This window comes from Mchenga conophoros, linkage group LG22 (genome assembly GCF_057382185.1).
Source record: "Mchenga conophoros isolate Kocher_MC1m ecotype Shallow Benthic linkage group LG22, M_conophoros_male_GT1.1, whole genome shotgun sequence".
NCBI classification, from domain to species: domain Eukaryota; kingdom Metazoa; phylum Chordata; class Actinopteri; order Cichliformes; family Cichlidae; genus Mchenga; species Mchenga conophoros.
In genome coordinates, this window is record NC_140546.1 from 16,185,776 (window position 1) to 16,204,552 (window position 18,777).

An 18,777-nucleotide genomic window follows, 5' to 3' on the forward strand; every position below is an offset into this window, starting at 1 on the left:
AAGACAAAAAGAGAGAAAGTGCAGAGGAGGGAAAGAGAAGAAGAGAGAGATTAAGAGAGAGAGAAAGGGAGAGGCAGAGAGAGGGGAGTGCATGCGGCAAAACAGAGGACGGACTGAAGTCATTCAAGCTTTTCTTCCCCCTGAATAATCCCAGTTTTGTCCAAATTTAGTTGGAGGAGATTGTGGAACATCCCGTCCTTGACATCAGCCAGAAAGTCATGTAAAAGCATCGACTTCTACTGAGACTGAATCGCTGCCTGACTTTTTTTTTCTTGAGCATGTTTGCATTTTTCTCTGTTTCTCAGTCTCTCTAGTTTCAATTATCTCAAGATTTATTTAATCACAAAAAGTCTCACTGCCAAAGGAAATGGACAGATGGATGGATGGAAATGTCAGAGGGAATAAAGCACCCTTTTCCACGGCTCTGTCGGGGCTTTAAGTGCAGAAGGAGAACCATAGTGGCAAAAATAGTAAGTTCTTGTGATTGAAGTGTCTGGAGGAAGATGAGCAATTCAATTCAATTTTATTTATATAGCGCCAAATCACAACAACAGTCACCTCAAGGCGCTTTATATTGTAAGGTAGACCCTACAATAATAGATACAGAGAAAAACCCAGCAATCATATGACCCCCTATGAGCAAGCACTTTGGCAACAGTGGGAAGGAAAAACTACCTTTTAACAGGAAGAAAACCTCTGGCAGAACCAGGCTCAGGGAGGGGCGGGGCCATCTGCTACGACCGGTTGGGGTGAGAGAAGGAAGACAGGATAAAAGACATGCAGTGGAAGAGAGACAGAGGTTAATAACAGATATGATTCAATGCAGAGAAGTCTATTAACACATACTGTGTGAAAAAGGTGACTGGAAAGGAAAAACTCAATGCATCATGGGAGTCCCCCAGCAGCCTATGCCTATTGCAGCATAACTAAGGGAGGATTCAGGGTCACCTGATCCAGCCCTAACTATGTGCTTTACCAAAAAGGAAAGTTTTAACTCTAATCTTAAAAGTAGAGATAGTGTCGGTCTCCTGAATCCAAACTGGAAGCTGGTTCCAGATAAGAGGTGCCTGAAAACTGAAGGCTCTCCCTCCCATTCTACTTTTTCATAGCAATGGCTATGAAAACAGGAATTGCAATGAGCAATGTGTGAGCTAGCATCGCAGTTTTGGTATAAACTTTAATGCACTATTTATTAAAGTTTACAGTGCCTCTAAGCATCACAAGTATATGCATCAATACGTGTAATGTTATCATATACCAACACAGAGGTCACAGGAAGTCCTAAAATAAATAATATACAGGACTAATAGCAGGTTGTATGTGACAAGCCTGGTTTGATGCAGATGTAGAGCATTTAATGAAAACATCATCCTAAAATTAAAATTATAATGGAATGAGTTTGATTTAGAGTGTTTATAAAATGGAGCAGCAGGAACAATCCTGGGACAGGTTTCTGCTTGCAATAAGAAAAATGTAAGAAATGTTTACAGTAAATTGACAAATCAATCAATTCAGCATCAGAATAAAGATGATACCACCATGGATGGAGGATGTTCCTATGAACAGCTTTGCACATCACTGTCTACATATTGGTTTACCTCCATAAGGTGTTGTGTTACTGGTGTTACTTCATACTTCATGTTGTGCAGGTTGGGGGATCAGATGTCCCTCTATAAGGGGGACTGCACAGCATTTTTATGCTTTCCCCCCTCTCCCACATCTTGAACCAATGTCCCACATTTTACAGGCTCTGCAGGACATCCACCTTTCTAAACACTGGATTTTCCTCAGTACATATAAAGTTGGTGCTTTTATCATGAACAAATATATCATTCTGTGCAATATAGTGGAAAATACCACAAAGCAGATGACAGATATACTGAGAAATAGAGTTATTTTTCAGTTTCACATAAGAGAAAAAATGGTGTGAAGCGACACAGTATATTTGTGTGATATTTGGCTAAAGATTCATAAATTGTCAGCTAGTGCTCCAAAAAGACCTATGGATACATCCTTACTCAAACCTATAGACTGTTACCAGACAGAAGCGCAGCTGAAATAACAAGGGGGAGTGAAAACTTCCCTTTATTCTTATTGTGTTTACCTAGCAAGAGTTGAAAAGTCTGAGATGCGGCTTATTGTGATCTAGTCACCCTGTGTGCATGTCTGGTATGGCTACTCAGCAGCCATACATTACAGGGAATGAAAAAATCTTTTCAATTTGTTATTGTTGCAATTGCATTCTCTTAATAAAACCCAGTATCTACAGTGCAGGCTCTCCTACTGGAAGTTTTTGAGATACCTACAAAAAATGTCCAGTTCACCAGCAGTTTAATGCTCTAAAGATTTATTTCAGTCCTTCATGTTGGAGTCTCAGATGTTAACACATGGCAGTACAGCACTTTAAAGATGTTATGTGGACTCTGCTGACTCCATTGCTTCTTCTGGCACATTGGCAAGTGGCAGGAAGTCACGAGGAAAGGTGTACTCAGTCATGTTGCAAAGTCCGGACACCACACAGCAGCTCAAGGCGCTGCGGAAAATCTCCATGTCGCACGCCTCATACCACTCATTGGTTAAAGTGTCGTAGTACTCAACGTTCGAAGTGGTGGTGAAGCCGTTGAAACCCCCGACGACAAAGAGGCGATCGTCAATTACCTCAATGCCAAAGTTGCTGCGGGGGGTCAGCATAGAGGACACGAGGTTCCACGTATTGGAATGTGGGTTGTAAGCCTCAGCGGTGCGCAGACGGTTGTTTCCATCGAAGCCACCAACCTAAAAGTAAATACATGGGTCAAATGATTGAATGTAAGTGTAACCAGCTTCACCGTACCCCTGTAAGAAAATGTACCTGCTATATGTCTTTAGCTGTTTTTGCACAGATACTCCAGAAAATGACTGAAGAATTAAGTTGCAATACTGTCCAAAGTTTCCCTTAATATGTAGCAGATACAAGGAGATTGTTTACCTTAGGTGTGATCTGACTACTGGAAATACTCTGATTGGTTTAGGGTTTTACCTGGATAAAGCGAACAGCTACCTGACATATTCTCATGCTGTTATATGGAGTTTACACATAAAAATTGTTTAAAAAAGGCCCATTAATGTCCCAGTATTTGCATCCTCACAGGCCCACATTTGTTGGGAATGTCTAGAAAAGATCAGGGTGCAGTGGTGTGTGAAAATGACTTCTGAATTAAAAGGAGAAAGTAAAATAAAGTAGAAGCCAGCTGTTGAGGAAGTCTGTATGAGACCTTTTTTCACTCAAGCCTCAACTACAGCTATTAAAGCACTGTTGTCTATCACACCACGCTATTATCAACAAAGATGAATAGCCCTCGACAAAAAGTATTTGTGTTTTCAGTATGAATGTCTTCACAGCTCTTTTGCCTTTAGTCCAAAAAGGAACATTGAGTTCCAGTCCTTTCTTCCTATAACAGATTAAAGTAGCCCTGACAGGCCTTGGGGCCTAAAAGCCTGATCAAAGACCCTGAGGTCAGCACCAGGGTAAGGTTACTGCATTCTGCTGATAATAACTTTTCCTTTATTTGAATAGAGACTTAGTCTGAATAGAAAATAAATACTAAACGGTAGCTAGCTAAATAAAGAAGGGTGTCTCAGAAGGTGAGACTAAAATCTTTGCTTTTTACCAAAGGGTGCAGCTGCAAAACAACTAAATAAGTGGTTTTAAGGCAAATAGCAAGATAAAATTTACAGCTAAAATGCCTACCGTCCCCAGAGGATGAGTTCTAATCACTTGGCTTATTCCCTCATTTTTCTAAAGGTGTTGCAGGATGAGTTTGAAATTGTCTCTAACATATGTCCTCTATGGAACGATGAGGATGACAATGTTGGTTTTGAATAAGTATTTCTGTTGTACTGAGTGAAATGTGAAATCATCAGTGAAATCATTAAAGACACAACATTCTGGGAATGAGGCACATGAAAAAAAAAATGAGGCAGAAACATTAATCGGTTAAATTAATACATAGAATGAGTAAGAATGCCTTCTCTGAACCTGTGGTCAGGATAGGAGTCTGATCATTGATAAATACAAAACAAAGTTAACAAAATTCTGTGTCAGCCAAATCTGTGTTAAGCCTTGCTGATCGAAGCACATTACAGATTTGATTTGTATGTTACGTGAGTGTCAGCACTACTTTGTGGTCTTACTGCAAAGACATGATCCGCATATGCAATGACACCTATCCCGCTGCGGCGGCTGTTCATGGGACTGATCATCGTCCACTGGTTGCTCTCTGGGTTGTAATATTCAGCTGTCTGCAGACACTCGTTGCCATTGAATCCACCACAAATGTAAATCTGAAAACAAAAAAGGGACATTAAATATCTTTACATTTCTTAGATTTCAGTTGGAAACAATGTTACCTGTAAGTGAAATGTTTCCACATCATTTGTGAAGTAAGACCGATACTCAGTACCCAAGTGTCCAACTGAAAAATACAAATGTGTAATAACAAATGTGTGTGTTTTACAATTACCTGTCATAAAAACATGTTTATGCACCCAAATTTTACCTGAGTATGTGGGACTTCTTTCAGTCAGAAACCCAGAAATGAATCAAACATAACATTCAATCAATAAGGCTAATTTTTCTGTTCAGGAATGCAGATATATAATTGTAATCTGGGATCTTAATATAATAAAATAATGATGTGTTTTACTATTTTTTTAATATCTGTTATATTTTAGTTGACAAGTCAACTCAACTAAAGTACTGTACATAAATGCAAAGATGCACTTGTGATCAGTTAGAAACAAAATAGATATATATTAGTATATTTTTCAACTTTTTAAACTATACTTTTGAATTTGAAAACATGAACATAGAAACCAGTTTGTGACCTATCTTGCACCTCGCTTCACTGTAAAAATGTGTATTCCCTGACTGGTTGGCAAGTGGTTGCTGGAGGTTGATGGCTGTCACTACTGTGAAATTGTAACCAGGAAGGTGTTGCACCACAAGCCTCCTTGTGTTTCCTTTGGTCGTAAGCAGACTGTTGAGGTTTGCATGGAGTACTCTGACTTGTCTGCAAATACTCACAAACTAGTTGCTGTAGAAATCTGTAGAGTCTTTCATACAATCACTGCCTAACCAGCTGAGGAGTACACATTTTTCCCTAGCTACTGGTTGTTACCAAAGGTTGCTGACAGGTCTCTAGGCCTGTGTGCCTGAGACCCTACTCTATTTCTCTGCTACTCTTTTACTTCACCCACCCGGTTGTTAAGTGTTGTGCAGCTGGCGTCGCTCCTCTGTTCGTGCATCGGTGCAATAAGACTCCACTGGTTGATTTCAGGTTGATAGCGCTCTGCACTGCTGAGTCGTACATGCCCGTCGTAGCCTCCCAGGGCATAGATGAACCCGTTCAACACAGTCACACTCACATAGCAGCGGCGGAAGTGCATGGGCCCCACCTCATTACAGGCGCGAGTGGTCAGGTCAAACCTACGGACGCTGCTGAAATGCTCCACCCTGTCGAAGCCACCAATGAAGTAGACGTACCCGTTGAGGAAGGCGGCTCCATGATAAGCACGAGGATACTCGAGGTTGTTCGTTACGTTTACCCAGCGGTTAGCCCGGCAATCGTAGGCCTCGATGCCGTTAGTTGGATCACCACCACTCCACCCCCCAATGGCCAGCAGGATGGAATGAGGCAGGCGGGGACGAGCAAGAGGGTGACACAAGCCAGACATGAAGGGTCTGCTTCCTAGACCATGTATGTCTAAGATGACATTACTTATCATGGACACGCACTCAGAATTGGCCCCCACCAGCTCACTAGACAGCAAATTGTCCTTTAGGTAGTCAGACGTCATCAATCCCAGTCGGACCTACAGAGAGATGACAGAAGAGAATATGACTATGAATTTCAACTACATCAGTTTTAGTAAACTCAAGCTTCTTTAGGATAATGCTCCTAATGTTGTTTAATTTTCTTATTGCTAGCAAGAGAGCGACCAAAGTCAGACACCATTAGTCTTTTCGTCAGCAGGGACAGTTTTTAGTCATAGCCCTAGCAACTATACTTAATAAATATAATTTATTCTATAGCATGTGTGTAGAGATCTGATACGGTTTTAATTCTCTTGAAGAGAATTTCTTAAATGTGGTTTGGCTACAGCTGAAAAGAGCAACATCTTGAGATATTAAAGCATCCTTATACCCAGATGGATCGACTCAATCTATGACTTAAATGCTGAAGATTTAAGTCCAAACTAAATGTAGTAATGAAAGTTTATAGACCTTGGGCAACAGAGCGGTGAGGTGTTGTTTCCGTTCTGCAGGTACATGGCTAATCCACTTTGTAAGCACTTCATACACAGTGGTCTCCAACTGCACATTGAGGTCGTCTCTATCAAGGATGTCAGCAAGTTCCTCCACAGTTAGCTGCAGGAACTCCTCCTCAAGAACAACCTGCTTAAAGTTATTGATGATGTAGTGGTAGGCCTTGGCGCGTAGTTCGGGTGATAAGCATACTTTTGTGAACTGCCAAATGCCAACGCAGTTCTCTGGGCACAGTTGCTCCCCGAGGAAGTCAGAGCAGAGTTTCACAATGTCCATTGCATTGAATTGATCAGCTGCCATGAGAAGTTCCACTACATTTTCCTCCGTTATGGAAACTGAGCCGGTGTATGCAAAGTTAATGATGAGTGCCATCATCTCAGGAGACACGCCAGGTATGTTGAAGACCTGTTTGTCTGGGTTGCTCCAGCGGCTGAAAAGAGCCCTGAGGGTAGAGATGGAGACAGAGTAGAGAATATTAAAAGGTGTGGAGGCAACAAGATAATAAACTATGTCATGCACAAGCAAGATAAATATATAAAATCTGTTGACAGGAATGGAAATGATTTCCTAATTACATGTGTTGCTATGTGATTACTGTGATAGTCTTGTAATGTCTAGTCCATATTGCCATAGAGTATATAACTCCAAAACAGAGTTTGTACATGTTTAGTGCGCTTGATTGTTGGGTTTTCAATGTCTTTATTACATTGGCACCATGTTTATGAAGCTTTTGCCAAACACAATGCAGTCCCACACCACGACAGAGCCTCCACCGTGTTTTAAAGTTAACTCTAGACACTCACTGTTGTACCTCTATGACAAATGTTGAAATCAACTCCATAAGGCCAGTTTGCTCTGATCTTTAGTCTAGTTATTGCATAATTTGGCATACCTCAGTCTGTTTCCTTTCCTTATGGAAGTTCCAGTGCATGTTGCTTAATTACAGTCTCTGTTTTCCTTCCACAACCATTTCTGATGAGGTTTCATGATAAGTAGATGGATTAAATGGTTTTGTGTCAGGAATTTGCTGGACTTCTTAAGGACATGACTTTCGGATACTGTTCATCTGCTGTAGATCATTACTTTTTTATGTGTGCTACTCCTTGTTTTGTCTTTAACGCTGGTTCTTCACTAAGTTGTGTGTTATGTGTAGAAACAATAATGGTTCATCCTTCGAGTTATGGTAGGTGTCCTTTTTATGCTTGAATGATTCATAGATCAGCATTAAATGGCTTAACAAACAAATAAACAAATGAACAAAAACTCATCTATAAACTTTTGCTCAGCGTATGACTTTATAACAGAGTTCAATCTTTTTAGTATCAGTAAGCCTGGTGTGTTTTATTGGGTTGATAAGAGTGCATCAAAATGTTGTAACTTAATAAAACACATAAATTAGACTTCAGTTCAACACAGTCTGAATTTAGTTCATATAATCACCAAGTGATTCACAGTGCTTTTTAAATGGCACATTTACTGAAGTGGAATCTCTGTGAAGGTAAAGATGAAATCTGCAAATGTTTGCATTATGTTTTGGGTGTATCTGTCAGTTGACCGTGACAAAGTCTTTCTATCACAAAAGTTTTATGATTCAACCCGTTCCTTTTTGTTGGCACTGTTTCACAGACTAAGTACATGAATTACATTTTTCACAGGTATAAACCAGTCAACTGTCCTTCACATTATCAGGTAAGCAACTCACCTGAAGTACGGCGTACAGTTACACAGGATGACCCTGTGGACCGGAAATTCAACATCCTCCACTTTGATGATTGCATCACAAAATTGTCCCTCCGAACGGAGTTCATTATACACTGAGCTCGACTTGTATGGCGGCTGGCCTTCTTCACTCATCTTGAGTTTTGTGACTGTTTTTCTTAGTTTTTTTGTCTGAAGTTTGTCTTGAAGTGTTCAGATCACAAAATCAAACCTAACTGTGGAATTTGGGGAATGGAGCCTATGACATCATCATGACTTGGCAACAGTTGCCCCATAGAATTGTTTTGAAATGCATGTTTACATTGTTTTAATGAACCTTTCATTGCATAAAAGCTTTGTTTTGATTTGATTTGGATTTAAAAAATTGCATATGAGCCTCACAGATAGCATACAGCATTTTGTATGTTTGCCTCACAGAGTTCAACTAGTAAAATAAGCACTTCAAAACACTCTTACGAATGGACTACAATATCATATTTAGCTCACATTTAACCTTAATAGGCCATTTTTTTAATAAAATGACTTTGTAATATCCGAACACAGATATTACAAAGTGTGATTCATGGCTAAGCTGTTTTCTTGGGTTGTATTAGACTTTTATCTAGTTGGAAAAATGGGCTCCTGCACTTTACTGATGTACAATAGTAGTAAGAAAGAAAGAAACAAACAAAACACATATATACACTGTATGTATAGTACAAGACTGATATAATGACGGTGCTTGACAGTATTACCTCAAACAGGTGCAAGCAGTCACCTGTCTGAGCACAGACTGCAGATCTGTTGTTGAGCAATTTCTTTCCATTCATAGATATATGCAGCATCCAGCTGCAATGGGTTCTGGTTGCCTCTAATGAACATGCCAGCCCAAAATTACCCAGGCATATTCAGTGGGAGAGATATCAATACTAAATGCTGGCCAAGGAAGTGTCTGGATATGCTAGTGATCTCTGGCAATGTGGAGGCGACACTCAAACTGCCACAGGCCGGGTTGTCGTACAGGTTAGAGAACTTCATCTCGATAGCTCTGTCAAGTCACTTCCACCAAGAACAGTCAGATGGTCATGCAAGGGATCACGTGGGATCATGCGTCATGCATGCTCAGCCTGGCATCAGGATGCTTCAGTCAGATGCAGCAGGGTGGCAGTGATGACAGTATAAGGCATACACCTGCTTCTAATATTGAGACTCGTGCCTTGAGAATGCGGCACCCGTCTATGCATCCAGACAGGTTGCCAGTCTGTCACAGAGAGACAGAAAGGACATTCACACTCACACCTATGACTAATTAAGAATTGCCAGTTTAGCCTCATATGCGTTTTTGTTCGCTAATCACTGCACCACTGTGCCACATGTGTGCACGATGGCAGTGGCTTACAAGATACATCTGGTGGTCAATAAATTAGCAGGTCAGTGGCTTGATCACTGGCTTCTGCATTCTGAGGAGTCTGAATATGAGTGTGCGCGAATGGGAATGCATTAACTTGAACCTATTCTGAGCTGTACAAGTGAGTTTATTTGGGCTTGGCAAAGAAACCCCAACCCCGCCACTGACTAAAATCATTCAACTTGAACCAAAGACTGCTCGCAGAATATGTTTGGGTTCTCTACAATATTAAAATGATGTACTAAGAAACGCATTTAAAAGAAAGACTGACAATTTATTGCATTTGCAACATAAGCCTTGTTTTGTTTTTGTTTGTTTTTCTGACTGGTATAGCACTAAAGCGGAACTTGTTATAATTTACAAAGTTAAGCAGAAAATTAGGCCATTGTAGCTCCGTCAAGCTTTCACTGTATGACAGAAAACAGATCAGCCTTAAATGGCTTAACAAACAAATAAACAAATGAACAAAAACAAAACCATTCCTCGGGTACAAGCACTGGACTAAAAAGGGTGAAAAATGTCCAAACGAAACCTTTACAAGCCTTCAAAAAAAACACGTTGAGAACTATTGCTCAAGTGGACTTTTAAAAAATCATTTGTTTCAAAGCAAAATATAAAAAAATGAGAGGCAACTCAAAACTTTTGCTCAGCGTATAACTGTATAACAAAATTCAACATTTTTAGTATCAGGAAGTCTGGTGTGTCTTACTGTATCAAACAGTGGGGAAGATATTAATATAACTTAATAAAACACTTCAATTAGACTTCACATAATCACCAAGTGATTCACAGTGCTTTTTAAATGGCACATTTACTGAAGTGGAATCTCTGTGAAGGTAAAGATGAAATCTGCAAATGTTTGCATTATGTTTTGGGTGTATCTGTCAGTTGACCGTGACAAAGTCTTTCTATCACAAAAGTTTTATGATTCAACCCGTTCCTTTTTGTTGGCACTGTTTCACAGACTAAGTACATGAATTACATTTTTCACAGGTATAAACCAGTCAACTGTCCTTCACATTATCAGGTAAGCAACTCACCTGAAGTACGGCGTACAGTTACACAGGATGACCCTGTGGACCGGAAATTCAACATCCTCCACTTTGATGATTGCATCACAAAATTGTCCCTCCGAACGGAGTTCATTATACACTGAGCTCGACTTGTATGGCGGCTGGCCTTCTTCACTCATCTTGAGTTTTGTGACTGTTTTTCTTAGTTTTTTTGTCTGAAGTTTGTCTTGAAGTGTTCAGATCACAAAATCAAATCTAACTGTGGAATTTGGGGAATGGAGCCTATGACATCATCATGACTTGGCAACAGTTGCCCCATAGAATTGTTTTGAAATGTATATTTACATTGTTTTAATGAACCTTTCATTGCATAAAAGCTTTGTTTTGATTTGATTTGGATTTAAAAAAATGCATATGAGCCTCACAGATAGCATACAGTATTTTGTATGTTTGCCTCACAGAGGTCAACTAGTAAAATAAGCACTTCAAAACACTCTTACGAATGGACTACAATATCATATTTAGCTCATATTCAACGTTAATAGGACGTTTTTTCAGATTTTTCTGCATTTTATGGTTTCGTGTGTTGGCTCTGTTATTACTGAGGTTCCAGTTGTTGGGGACGTGCTGTACTAGACTCCGTTATGTTGAAATAACAGTTCCCAACAAAAATGCAATCCAGTTTATCTCCCCAGGAAACTACAAACACACAAATAAACATTTGTAACCATCAGTTTTTACCCACATTTTAATACACAATGCTGTAACATGAACAGAGTCAAAGTATTGTGTATTAGTGATGGTCCTGTTTTTATGCATGCTAGGTCATTGGAAAAAATTCTTTGTGGACACTTCATTATACCCCCTGTACTTTCCTTACTACACAAGCCAAAATATTTGTTATTAAACATATGAGTCTAAAAATACATGACAGTGCCAAACACAGATATTACAAAGTGTGATTCATGGTTAAGCTGTTTTCTTGGGTTGTATTAGACTTTTATCTAGTTGGAAAAATGGGCTCCTGCACTTTACTGATGTACAATAGTAGTAAGAAACAAACAAACAAACAAACAAACAAAACACAGGTTTATGATCTAAATAGATTTTTATAGAGCCACAATATGATATACGCACTGCATGTATAGTGCAAGACTGTTATAATGACGGTGCTTGACAGTGTTACCACAGACAGGTGCAAGCAGTCACCTGTCTGAGCACAAACTGCACGCACGTCCAACTCTGTTGCTGAGCAATTGCTCAAAGATATAATATATACGACTAAAAGCAGGTTGTATATGACAAGCCTGGTTTGATGCAGATGTAGAGCATTTAATGAAAACATCATCCTAAAATTAAAATTATAATGGAATGAGTTTGATTTAGAGTGTTTATAAAATGGAGCAGCAGGAACAATCCTGGGACAGGTTTCTGCTTGCAATAAGAAAAATGTAAGAAATGTTTACAGTAAATTCATAAATCAATCAATTCAGCATCAGAATAAAGATGATACCACCATGGATGGAGGATGTTCCTATGAACAGCTTTGCACATCACTGTCTACACGTTTACCTCCATAAGGTGTTGTGTTACTGGTGTTGCTTCAACCTTCATGTTGTGCAGGTTGGGGGATCAGATGTCCCTCTATAAGGGGGACTGCACAGCATTTTTATGCTTTCCCCCCTCTCCCACATCTTGAACCAATGTCCCACATTTTACAGGCTCTGCAGGACATCCACCTTTCTAAACACTGGATTTTCCTCAGTACATATAAAGTTGGTGCTTTTATCATGAACAAATATATCATTCTGTGCAATATAGTGGAAAATACCACTAAGCAGATGACAGATATACTGAGAAATAGAGTTATTTTTCAGTTTCACATAAGAGAAAAAATGGTGTGAAGCGACACAGTATATTTGTGTGATATTTGGCTAAAGATTCATAAATTGTCAGCTAGTGCTCCAAAAAGACCTATGGATACATCCTTACTCAAACCTATAGACTGTTACCAGACAGAAGCGCAGCTGAAATAACAAGGGGGAGTGAAAACTTCCCTTTATTCTTATTGTGTTTACCTAGCAAGAGTTGAAAAGTCCGACATGCGGCTTATTGTGATCTAGTCACCCTGTGTGCATGTCTGGTATGGCTACTCAGCAGCCATACATTACAGGGAATGAAAAAATCTTTTCAATTTGTTATTGTTGCAATTGCATTCTCTTAATAAAACCCAGTATCTACAGTGCAGGCTCTCCTACTGAAGGTTTTTGAGATACCTACAAAAAATGTCCAGTTCACCAGCAGTTTAATGCTCTAAAGATTTATTTCAGTCCTTCATGTTGGAGTCTCAGATGTTAACACATGGCAGTACAGCACTTTAAAGATGTTACGTGGACTCTGCTGACTCCATTGCTTCTTCTGGCACATTGGTAAGTGGCAGGAAGTCACGAGGAAAGGTGTACTCAGTCATGTTGCAAAGTCCGGACACCACACAGCAGCTCAAGGCGCTGCGGAAAATCTCCATGTCGCACGCCTCATACCACTCATTGGTTAAAGTGTCGTAGTACTCAACGTTCGAAGTGGTGGTGAAGCCGTTGAAACCCCCGACGACAAAGAGGCGATCGTCAATTACCTCAATGCCAAAGTTGCTGCGGGGGGTCAGCATAGAGGACACGAGGTTCCACGTATTGGAATGTGGGTTGTAAGCCTCAGCGGTGCGCAGACGGTTGTTTCCATCGAAGCCACCAACCTAAAAGTAAATACGTGGGTCAAATGATTGAATGTAAGTGTAACCAGCTTCACCGTACCCCTGTAAGAAAATGTACCTGCTATATGTCTTTAGCTGTTTTTGCACAGATACTCCAGAAAATGACTGAAGAATTAAGTTGCAATACTGTCCAAAGTTTCCCTTAATATGTAGCAGATACAAGGAGATTGTTTACCTTAGGTGTGATCTGACTACTGGAAATACTCTGATTGGTTTAGGGTTTTACCTGGATAAAGCGAACAGCTACCTGACATATTCTCATGCTGTTATATGGAGTTTACACATAAAAATTGTTTAAAAAAGGCCCATTAATGTCCCAGTATTTGCATCCTCACAGGCCCACATTTGTTGGGAATGTCTAGAAAAGATCAGGGTGCAGTGGTGTGTGAAAATGACTTCTGAATTAAAAGGAGAAAGTAAAATAAAGTAGAAGCCAGCTGTTGAGGAAGTCTGTATGAGACCTTTTTTCACTCAAGCCTCAACTACAGCTATTAAAGCACTGTTGTCTATCACACCACGCTATTATCAACAAAGATGAATAGCCCTCGACAAAAAGTATTTGTGTTTTCAGTATAAATGTCTTCACAGCTCTTTTGCCTTTAGTCCAAAAAGGAACATTGAGTTCCAGTCCTTTCTTCCTATAACAGATTAAAGTAGCCCTGACAGGCCTTGGGGCCTAAAAGCCTGATCAAAGACCCTGAGGTCAGCACCAGGGTAAGGTCACTGCATTCTGCTGATAATAACTTTTCCTTTATTTGAATAGAGACTTAGTCTGAATAGAAAATAAATACTAAACGGTAGCTAGCTAAATAAAGAAGGGTGTCTCAGAAGGTGAGACTAAAATCTTTGCTTTTTACCAAAGGGTGCAGCTGCAAAACAACTAAATAAGTGGTTTTAAGGCAAATAGCAAGATAAAATTTATAGCTAAAATGCCTACCGTCCCCAGAGGATGAGTTCTAATCACTTGGCTTATTCCCTCATTTTTCTAAAGGTGTTGCAGGATGAGTTTGAAATTGTCTCTAACATATGTCCTCTATGGAACGATGAGGATGACAATGTTGGTTTTGAATAAGTATTTCTGTTGTACTGAGTGAAATGTGAAATCATCAGTGAAATCATTAAAGACACAACATTTTGGGAATGAGGCACATGAAAAAAATTGAGGCAGAAACATTAATCGGTTAAATTAATACATAGAATGAGTAAGAATGCCTTCTCTGAACCTGTGGTCAGGATAGGAGTCTGATCATTGATAAATACAAAACAAAGTTAACAAAATTCTGTGTCAGCCAAATCTGTGTTAAGCCTTGCTGATCGAAGCACATTACAGATTTGATTTGTATGTTACGTGAGTGTCAGCACTACTTTGTGGTCTTACTGCAAAGACATGATCCGCATATGCAATGACACCTATCCCGCTGCGGCGGCTGTTCATGGGACTGATCATCGTCCACTGGTTGCTCTCTGGGTTGTAATATTCAGCTGTCTGCAGACACTCGTTGCCATTGAATCCACCACAAATGTAAATCTGAAAACAAAAAAGGGACATTAAATATCTTTACATTTCTTAGATTTCAGTTGGAAACAATGTTACCTGTAAGTGAAATGTTTCCACATCATTTGTGAAGTAAGACCGATACTCAGTACCCAAGTGTCCAACTGAAAAATACAAATGTGTAATAACAAATGTGTGTGTTTTACAATTACCTGTCATAAAAACATGTTTATGCACCCAAATTTTACCTGAGTATGTGGGACTTCTTTCAGTCAGAAAGCCAGAAATGAATCAAACATAACATTCAATCAATAAGGCTAATTTTTCTGTTCAGGAATGCAGATAAATAATTGTAATCTGGGATCATAATATAATAAAATAATGATGTGTTTTACTATTTTTTATCTGTTATATTTTAGTTGACAAGTCAACTCAACTAAAGTACTGTACATAAATGCAAAGATGCACTTGTGATCAGTTAGAAACAAAATAGATATATATTAGTATATTTTTCAACTTTTTAAACTATACTTTTAAATTTGAAAACATGAACATAGAAACCAGTTTGTGACCTATCTTGCACCTCGCTTCACTGTAAAAATGTGTATTCCCTGACTGGTTGGCAAGTGTTTGCTGGAGGTTGATGGCTGTCACTACTGTGAAATTGTAACCAGGAAGGTGTTGCACCACAAGCCTCCTTGTGTTTCCTTTGGTCGTAAGCAGACTGTTGAGGTTTGCATGGAGTACTCTGACTTGTCTGCAAATACTCACAAACTATTTGCTGTAGAAATCTGTAGAGTCTTTCATACAATCACTGCCTAACCAGCTGAGGAGTACACATTTTTCCCTAGCTACTGGTTGTTACCAAAGGTTGCTGACAGGTCTCTAGGCCTGTGTGCCTGAGACCCTACTCTATTTCTCTGCTACTCTTTTACTTCACCCACCCGGTTGTTAAGTGTTGTGCAGCTGGCGTCGCTCCTCTGTTCGTGCATCGGTGCAATAAGACTCCACTGGTTGATTTCAGGTTGATAGCGCTCTGCACTGCTGAGTCGTACATGCCCGTCGTAGCCTCCCAGGGCATAGATGAACCCGTTCAACACAGTCACACTCACATAGCAGCGGCGGAAGTGCATGGGCCCCACCTCATTACAGGCGCGAGTGGTCAGGTCAAACCTACGGACGCTGCTGAAATGCTCCACCCTGTCGAAGCCACCAATGAAGTAGACGTACCCGTTGAGGAAGGCGGCTCCATGATAAGCACGAGGATACTCGAGGTTGTTCGTTACGTTTACCCAGCGGTTAGCCCGGCAATCGTAGGCCTCGATGCCGTTAGTTGGATCACCACCACTCCACCCCCCAATGGCCAGCAGGATGGAATGAGGCAGGCGGGGACGAGCAAGAGGGTGACACAAGCCAGACATGAAGGGTCTGCTTCCTAGACCATGTATGTCTAAGATGACATTACTTATCATGGACACGCACTCAGAATTGGCCCCCACCAGCTCACTAGACAGCAAATTGTCCTTTAGGTAGTCAGACGTCATCAATCCCAGTCGGACCTACAGAGAGATGACAGAAGAGAATATGACTATGAATTTCAACTACATCAGTTTTAGTAAACTCAAGCTTCTTTAGGATAATGCTCCTAATGTTGTTTAATTTTCTTATTGCTAGCAAGAGAGCGACCAAAGTCAGACACCATTAGTCTTTTCGTCAGCAGGGACAGTTTTTAGTCATAGCCCTAGCAACTATACTTAATAAATATAATTTATTCTATAGCATGTGTGTAGAGATCTGATACGGTTTTAATTCTCTTGAAGAGAATTTCTTAACTGTGGTTTGGCTACAGCTGAAAAGAGCAAAATCTTGAGATATTAAAGCATCCTTATACCCAGATGGATCGACTCAATCTATGACTTAAATGCTGAAGATTTAAGTCCAAACTAAATGTAGTAATGAAAGTTTATAGACCTTGGGCAACAGAGCGGTGAGGTGTTGTTTCCGTTCTGCAGGTACATGGCTAATCCACTTTGTAAGCACTTCATACACAGTGGTCTCCAACTGCACATTGAGGTCGTCTCTATCAAGGATGTCAGCAAGTTCCTCCACAGTTAGCTGCAGGAACTCCTCCTCAAGAACAACCTGCTTAAAGTTATTGATGATGTAGTGGTAGGCCTTGGCGCGTAGTTCGGGTGATAAGCATACTTTTGTGAACTGCCAAATGCCAACGCAGTTCTCTGGGCACAGTTGCTCCCCGAGGAAGTCAGAGCAGAGTTTCACAATGTCCATTGCATTGAATTGATCAGCTGCCATGAGAAGTTCCACTACATTTTCCTCCGTTATGGAAACTGAGCCAGTGTATGCAAAGTCAATGATGAGTGCCATCATCTCAGGAGACACGCCAGGTATGTTGAAGACCTGTTTGTCTGGGTTGCTCCAGCGGCTGAAAAGAGCCCTGAGGGTAGAGATGGAGACAGAGTAGAGAATATTAAAAGGTGTGGAGGCAACAAGATAATAAACTATGTCATGCACAAGCAAGATAAATATATAAAATCTGTTGACAGGAATGGAAATGATTTCCTAATTACATGTGTTGCTATGTGATTACTGTGATAGTCTTGTAATGTCTAGTCCATATTGCCATAGAGTATATAACTCCAAAACAGAGTTTGTACATGTTTAGTGCGCTTGATTGTTGGGTTTTCAATGTCTTTATTACATTGGCACCATGTTTATGAAGCTTTTGCCAAACACAATGCAGTCCCACACCACGACAGAGCCTCCACCGTGTTTTAAAGTTAACTCTAGACACTCACTGTTGTACCTCTATGACAAATGTTGAAATCAACTCCATAAGGCCAGTTTGCTCTGATCTTTAGTCTAGTTATTGCATAATTTGGCATACCTCAGTCTGTTTCCTTTCCTTATGGAAGTTCCAGTGCATGTTGCTTAATTACAGTCTCTGTTTTCCTTCCACAACCATTTCTGATGAGGTTTCATGATAAGTAGATGGATTAAATGGTTTTGTGTCAGGAATTTGCTGGACTTCTTAAGGACATGACTTTCAGATACTGTTCATCTGCTGTAGATCATTACTTTTTTATGTGTGCTACTCCTTGTTTTGTCTTTAACGCTGGTTCTTCACTAAGTTGTGTGTTATGTGTAGAAACAATAATGGTTCATCCTTCGAGTTATGGTAGGTGTCCTTTTTATGCTTGAATGATTCATAGATCAGCATTAAATGGCTTAACAAACAAATAAACAAATGAACAAAAACTCATCTATAAACTTTTGCTCAGCGTATGACTTTATAACAGAGTTCAATCTTTTTAGTATCAGTAAGCCTGGTGTGTTTTATTGGGTTGATAAGAGTGCATCAAAATGTTGTAACTTAATAAAACACATAATTTAGACTTCAGTTCAACACAGTCTGAATTTAGTTCATATAATAACCAAGTGATTCACAGTGCTTTTTAAATGGCACATTTACTGAAGTGGAATCTCTGTGAAGGTAAAGATGAAATCTGCAAATGTTTGCATTATGTTTTGGGTGTATCTGTCAGTTGACCGTGACAAAGTCTTTCTATCACAAAAGTTTTATGATTCAACCTGTTCCTTTTTGTTGGCACTGTTTCACAGACTAAGTACATGAATTACATTTTTCACAGGTATAAACCAGTCAACTGTCCTTCACATTATCAGGTAAGCAACTCACCTGAAGTACGGCGTACAGTTACACAGGATGACCCTGTGGACCGGAAATTCAACATCCTCCACTTTGATGATTGCATCACAAAATTGTCCCTCCGAACGGAGTTCATTATACACTGAGCTCGACTTGTATGGCGGCTGGCCTTCTTCACTCATCTTGAGTTTTGTGACTGTTTTTCTTAGTTTTTTTGTCTGAAGTTTGTCTTGAAGTGTTCAGATCACAAAATCAAATCTAACTGTGGAATTTGGGGAATGGAGCCTATGACATCATCATGACTTGGCAACAGTTGCCCCATAGAATTGTTTTGAAATGTATATTTACATTGTTTTAATGAACCTTTCATTGCATAAAAGCTTTGTTTTGATTTGATTTGGATT

The 18,777-nt window shown here is 39.8% G+C and overlaps 2 protein-coding genes across 2 annotated transcripts; both read right to left on the reverse strand.

The window, feature by feature from the left end:
* Positions 1-2,336: 2,336 nt before the first annotated feature.
* Positions 2,337-8,249, reverse strand: LOC146549190 (kelch-like protein 10). The gene is made up of 5 exons (XM_085262749.1): positions 8,010-8,249; positions 6,266-6,749; positions 5,239-5,853; positions 4,174-4,323; positions 2,337-2,775 (listed from the first exon to the last, which is right to left on the reverse strand). The coding sequence occupies exons 1-5, from the start codon at positions 8,159-8,161 to the stop codon at positions 2,413-2,415; spliced, it is 1,764 nt and encodes a 587-aa protein (XP_085118875.1). The 5' UTR covers positions 8,162-8,249; the 3' UTR covers positions 2,337-2,412.
* A 4,563-nt stretch (positions 8,250-12,812) lies between these two features.
* On the reverse strand, positions 12,813-18,648 carry LOC146549191 (kelch-like protein 10). The gene is made up of 5 exons (XM_085262743.1): positions 18,404-18,648; positions 16,660-17,143; positions 15,633-16,247; positions 14,572-14,721; positions 12,813-13,175 (listed from the first exon to the last, which is right to left on the reverse strand). Exons 1-5 carry the CDS (start codon positions 18,553-18,555, stop codon positions 12,813-12,815), a joined length of 1,764 nt encoding a protein of 587 aa, XP_085118869.1. The 5' UTR covers positions 18,556-18,648.
* Positions 18,649-18,777: the final 129 nt, after the last annotated feature.